General features: G+C 36.0%; 1 protein-coding gene across 1 annotated transcript; it reads right to left on the bottom strand.

Annotated features, from left to right (window-relative positions):
- Positions 1 to 1,997: 1,997 nt before the first annotated feature.
- Positions 1,998 to 3,758, bottom strand: LOC136818113 (putative nuclease HARBI1). The gene is made up of 3 exons (XM_067074471.1): positions 3,390 to 3,758; positions 3,004 to 3,168; positions 1,998 to 2,848 (listed from the first exon to the last, which is right to left on the bottom strand). The coding sequence occupies exons 1-3, from the start codon at positions 3,614 to 3,616 to the stop codon at positions 2,053 to 2,055; spliced, it is 1,188 nt and encodes a 395-aa protein (XP_066930572.1). The 5' UTR covers positions 3,617 to 3,758; the 3' UTR covers positions 1,998 to 2,052.
- Between the last annotated feature and the right edge of the window lie 2,632 nt (positions 3,759 to 6,390).

Raw genomic sequence — 6,390 nt, forward strand, 5'->3', positions numbered from 1 at the left:
TGAAAACACTGAAAACACTTTTACCTGAAACACCTTTCCTGAACCTTTCATGGTTTTCTGGGTGTTTTTGGCAAAAACTTTTTACCAGAAACACCTTACCTCTCGAGGTGGTGTGTTTCCAGCATTTCCTGTGTTCCTGGTATTTCCATAAATCAACTCTGTATTTTCTCCACTAAACTCAGGCAAAAATGCCATTTCCCAGAAACACCACCATTTTGTGAACCTTTCGAGACATTTAGAAGTGTTTCCGGGAATATTATTCGGATAGTCACGTGACTTAGCAACGCATAATCTGCATAAATTATTCCGTAGGGAGGGTGATTATGTAAACAAAAAGGGGGCGTCATCGGATCAAAAAAATAAAAATACACAGGTTCTGATTGACAAGTTTCAGCAGTCAAGATTCAAGATTGAAAATTTATCATCATGTCGTCGGATTCTGAGTCATTGAGCAGCAGTTGTGAAAGCTTACTGGAAGAGTCACAAGATGACATTCGAAACATCAAGCTGTCTGAATATGCAGACATTAATAAAAAGAAATCTTTGAAGTGCCATATCAAATGTCGACCAGGAGCTGTGGAAGCTGCTTCTTTGCAATCGAAAAAAACAAAAACAAAATCGTCAAAAAAAAACACAAAATCTTCTAAAAAACAAACCAAAAACAATGCATTGGATATCGAACAACAAGTGGTCCCGGGCAGTGAAGCACCAACTTGCTCCAAAAATCTTTCTACTGATAACGCTCACCATCGTCGTCGGCAAGTAACAAAAAAAAGGCATATCGTTGGTCAAAAAACTGGACACTTTATCTGATCCAGGTCTACAAAAAGTACGTACCAATGATTGATTCGCCTCGATACACGCAAACAAAAGTTTGGAATATAATAAGAAATGATGTTGTGGCAGAAATGGTTAAACGTGGCGAGAAAGAGGATGATTTGCCAGACGCAGAACAGTGTTCGACACGTTTTGACACAATACGCAAGCCGTACAAAAAAGCAAAAGATCAAAACCGTTTACAATCAGGTGGTTCACCAAAGAAGTCAAAGTTTTTCGATGAGCTTGATGAAGTTCTCGGTGGACAACCAAACATTGAGCCACGCATTACGATTAGTTCATGTGGTGAAGTTATGACCAGCGAAAAGAACAATTGCAATAAGAGGAAAAGCCCGGAAGAAGAAGACGACGAGGAGAACGAAGAACAGAATAGTGATGAAAGCAGTGATGATAGTGATGATGAAAGAAAAGCAGACGAAGACGTTGATAAGGCAGAATTGACATTGAAGGAGCGAAAGAGAAGAAAATCGAAGAAAGACAAAAAGAGAAAAAGAGGAAAGTACGTCCCCGCGGCCGTCACTGCATCAAACCAGTTGTTACAGTGGATGCAGTCGTGGGAAGAAAAGAGGAAAGAGAGAGAACAGGCAAAAGAGGAAAGACTCCAAAATAGACACAATGAAAAAATGGCATTTTACGATCGACTTTTGGATAAATTATGATTTCTGTTTTTAAAAAAGCTGGTCTTTTTAAGTTATGTTAACCTTTCTAGTTTAAAGCCTAAAAATGTTCTTTGTTCTTAATTTCTTCACCAATTTCTGAGTATTTTTCATACTATAAGCTAAGTTTTCAGAGTCAACAAAGCCTTAAAATCTTGTTCTTAATATTTTGACCATCGAAGTCATGTTTTCTTAGTTTATTTTTATAAAAAACGTGTACAAGTTATATAAGTTGATATAAATATTCATTTAACTTTATTATGTACACATTTAAATAATTCAGTATAAATAATTCTTAAAATTACAAAAAAACTAAACTACGTAAACAATATTACATTCCACAACTATAGAAAAAGGTTTTTGGAAATTATATTTACTCTATCGCACTTTGTGCAAAATCACCTAAAGTAAATAATTGCAATTGCTTATGTCTTTTTGAGAAAATTTTATCCAACCTAAAAATTGTTTTCTTTCGGCTAAAAAACATAGGAGGATTTTCGAACATTAGTAACTTAACTAGCTAACAAAACTAACTTTGAAAAAAAACAAAACCAAACCATCACATACTTTCAGCAATCTCATCCCTTTTTCTCTCTGCGTCCACTAAAGCAGCCCCATAAATTTCATTGTAGTATGCATCGTGACCAACGTCCTCAAACTCAATATCAAAATCAACTTCAGAAGGATCCAGATTAAGTCTTAGGTCCTCATTAATACAAAAATTGTGAAGTGTACACATCGCAATTATGAATTTATTCAAAGGCTCTAAGTTTCTAAGCTCCAAGTATTTGAGCCTACAAAAACGACCTTTCAACAAACCAAAGGCTCTTTCAATTACCATTCGGGTAGCGGAATGTTTGTAGTTGTACCGGTTTTTCGTTCGATTCATATTACCCGTATCCTTATAGGGTACCATCATGTATGTTTCCAATTTATATGCTGAATCACCCAGTATGATTGATCCCTCAGGAACCATCGATACTGGGTCAGCAATAATTCTGCGTCGAATTGTAGAATTTTCGTAAACCCTTGCATCGTGAGTCGACCCCGGAAAGCCAGTAAAACAATCCGTGAACCGTAAAACATGATCACAACAGCCTTGTAGAACAACAGACTCAAAATGTTTTCTATTAACATAAACTTTGTTGTCTTCTGTTCTTTCACTAATTGGTATGTGACTACCATCAATGGCACCAATGACGTTTTCAATGCCTTTCATTGCTTGAAAACCACGAGCTACAACTTTCCGACGATTGCCAGTCGGCCACACAATTTCCTGTTTCGTCATGATAGCAGAAATAGCCTTCGTCACTCTATCCACAACACGACCAACACTCGAATATGTGACACCAAATCTAAAGGAAAATTAAATAAATAAAGGTGTTGAAAATATTGACTATATAAATAATTAGCTAGAGCCAAAGGGCGAAGATGAAGGAACGGTTAAAACTAGTAAAATAACAATACCAAAGCTCGATAAAAAATTCGGAAATCGTTGACACATACATACCGGCTAGAAATACTTCTATTTGTTTCTTTGGTGGATGAAAACCACAAATACATACATAACTTCTTTGCCAGTTTGATCTCCTCTCTACCACCTTTCTGTCCCTTTTGCAAATATTCTGACGTGCAAAGTCTTTGACACAAAATCTCAAGGGATTCACGTCGCAACCTACAAATGATGTCAAATAAATTTTATTAATTCATTTCCTTGAACCTTCATTCCCCTCTACTCTTTCAGAAATCACAAAAATTGCCTCCACCTATTCTAAAAATGCTTATATCTCTGTCCTTTTATATTATAAGTAGGCAATTATGACGTAGCATTTTACAGAAGAGAGTTTCTGAATGTTGGTAATGAGGCGAGGAGTGAGTGAAAAGTATTTATTTTACCTGAAGTGAGACTTGAAGTCGATATCAGGGAGTCTTGAAATTGTAAGTTCGAAATAATCAATAACCCGCTGTTGAGTTCTGTCTTGCCTTTGGGTACACTCATTCATAAGAGCAGGTAAAAAGTTAATAAATTCCTCTTCTTCGTCGCCACTGCTATCATCCATATCACTATCTTCCATTGCCACAAAGAGTGACAATAACACTTTTCTCTTTCTCTCATCCGCCATATTTGTTTATGTTTACAAAAAAATTTTTCCGAGGTAATTTATGGAAACGTGGTAATTTATGCATTCGAAATCGCTGGATTACGTACCAGTCCATTTTGCGCGAAATCAATTATTCCAAAATGGTAACCAAGAAGGACCGGTGTTTACAAACTTGAAAACTGAACCATTCGTGACCAAAAGTGTTTTCTGCAAACCAGGTAAGCAATGTGTTTTTAAAAACATGAAAGGTTCAGGCTCCTATTTAAACCAATAAAAAATGAAACTTTTCCATGTTTAACTTTTTTCATCATTTCTTTAAAATGAAAATATTTAAGATTTTAAAGTTTTTCTTTTATTCAATGTTTTTTATGGCATTTGTTGACAATAGCATCAAATTCTTGCTTTCTTCAACAAATGGAACATGAGAAAAAGCCTAAGCTAAGCCTTAGGATCACAGATTGAATATATGAAGCGTGAGATTTTACAGCCGCCCGTTGTGCAAGGCACTGAGAGGCAAAGGGTGCCAAAAAGAAGGGCCTTGTGAAATACAGCAATCTTATTGGTGGAAATTGGATAACAGTCTGCAAAGGAGCGCCAGGAAGCAATCAGTAGAAGAGACCACTTTCGCTTTTGTTGCAGATTTCAATACGAAAACTTCTCACAGGGATTGCTAGTCAACTAGTCACTGTAATGTTGCGAAGGGAAAGATAAAAGAGGTAAGACAGCTTGGTAAATACCGTGTGTTTCACTTTGGATACAAAAACTCTCACATTCTTTTTACGTCCCCTGACAGCTGACAATTAGGCTAGGCTAGACCTCTTTTCTCTTTACCATTCCAACAATAAAATGCTTACATATTGACACATAATACACATTGACAGAAGTATTCCCCATGCAATTTCTATATCGAAATCTACAATAAAAACAAAAGTGGTCTCTTCTGGTCACTTGATTCATTTCCGTAATTAAATAAAACAATTTTTCCAGGAGGTGAATTTTTAGTTTTTCTTCTATTTCTTCATGTACAATATATCACAGGGGGCCATTCAAAAAGTACGTTCATCGCCGAGGGGGGGGGGAGGGGGTCAGCAAAAAAGCGAACAAAAACGAACGGGGGGGAGGGGGTCAAGTCAATCTGTGTACGTTTGCTTTTGCGGGGGGGGGGTACTTGTCACAAGCGTGACTTTTAACTTAGTCTATGAAAAATCTTTTTCTATCTATCTCCTAATTACATCCCCTAAACAATTGTGTATTATTATAATTGTTTAGCAATTATTACATAATTAGAGACCAAAAACTTAAGGTGCGATAAGATTAAATAATAATGCTAAAATCATATTCTTTGAACTTGCCTTATCTAAATTCTCCGATTATCTTCAAAGGAAAAAGTAATTTTTTTTGAAACATTTCTTTACTAAAACATGTATTTTATGTATTTGTGATTGTTGTAAGAATTAGGGTGAAATCGAAAAATGGGGGGGGGGTAAAAATTTTGAGAGAAAAACGAACGCTGACGAACAAGGGGGGAGGGGGGGTTCTGAAAATAGGGAAATTTGGACGAACGTACTTTTTGAATGGCCCCCAGGAAAACTCATGAAACCCGCTAACTTAATCTTTAGTTTGGGAAATCCCCAAGATCTTTTTTTTCTTTTTTTTTTTCTATTTCTATTTCATCGTGTCAATTCAAGACAGACTGAAGCCCATTTTTTCGAAAATTGACTTAAGACCATAACCCCCTATTTCAGCATGCACGCTTTCCAAAAAAGGCCTTAAGTTCACAGAATTCTAATGGGAAAGAGGTGTATTTTGCAATTCAAAAAAAATAAGAATTTAGAATGTTCCATAAGGGCCAAATTGAAAAGTGGTCAACCAAAACACAAAATCAAAAATCTTACAAACAAAATAAGTAACTGTGATTTTTTATTTAAATAACCCTTAAACTTTCCAATTTCAACTTTTAAATCAACCGAGTCGCACTTTTAGACTCTGTAAGCAGGTGATTTTATCGAGACACAACTAGTGAGGTTTGTCACGGAAGGACAAGTGTTAAGATATAATGGACCTTCTTTTCAATAATAAAATAATTAATCAAAAATGAAATGTTGTTTTAAAACAAGTACATACCCTAGTTAGTTTAATAGGTTTATTCATTTTGAAATAAGTCGAACAACAAAAAAGTACTGCAAGCAGAAACTTTTTTTCAAATATCGAATTCCTTCCGTGACAATTTCAAGACAAAAAGTTTTTTCACCAGTTTTGTGCAAGTCCACTATTCTTGATATTATTGCAAGTTCTAACTATTGGTACCCCCTAACAAAAAATGAAATTACATTCCAAAGCAACCTCCTTCATATTCACTTACAAGGTCTGAAATTGTTGTCCTTCCGTGACACTTTCACCTTGTCCTTCCGTGACGGATTAAAAATATCTTGTTATTTTTAGAAATCTTGGACTTCAATGGGTCTAATTTATTGCAGGAGAGTGTCCTACGACGTTTAGAACCATTGGGAACCAGCTCAACCCTGTATGGAGCTCAGAATAAGCTTAACTAAGGCTCCAGTACAGCGCTGTAAGCTTACAGCGTAAGCCCAGGCGGCTCCGGAGGCCTAAAAACCGGTTTTCTGGCAAAACTACTGTTCCCAGCGGGTTCTAAACGATCAAAATCGCTTCAGCACAATGGAAATATGCTAATTAGAGTCTTTGGAAGTAGCTCACTTGCTTGCAAGGTTGTGTTTTTACGTTTTTTGCTTAAAAAAGCCTTAAAAACGCTTAAATAGAGCTTTTTAAGCGTTTTA

This window comes from Clytia hemisphaerica, unplaced genomic scaffold (genome assembly GCF_902728285.1).
Source record: "Clytia hemisphaerica strain Z4C2 unplaced genomic scaffold, Clytia hemisphaerica genome assembly, whole genome shotgun sequence".
Lineage (NCBI taxonomy): Eukaryota > Metazoa > Cnidaria > Hydrozoa > Leptothecata > Clytiidae > Clytia > Clytia hemisphaerica.

Coding starts and splice junctions, on each gene's coding strand:
- LOC136818113 (XM_067074471.1), bottom strand. CDS start 3,616: ATGGCGGATGAGAGAAAGAGAAAAGTGTTATTGTCACTCTTTGTGGCA. Junction 3,169..3,389: donor GACTTCAAGTCTCACTTCAG/GTAAAATAAATA, acceptor CATCATTTGTAG/GTTGCGACGTGAATCCCTTG. Junction 2,849..3,003: donor AATAGAAGTATTTCTAGCCG/GTATGTATGTGT, acceptor ATTTTCCTTTAG/ATTTGGTGTCACATATTCGA.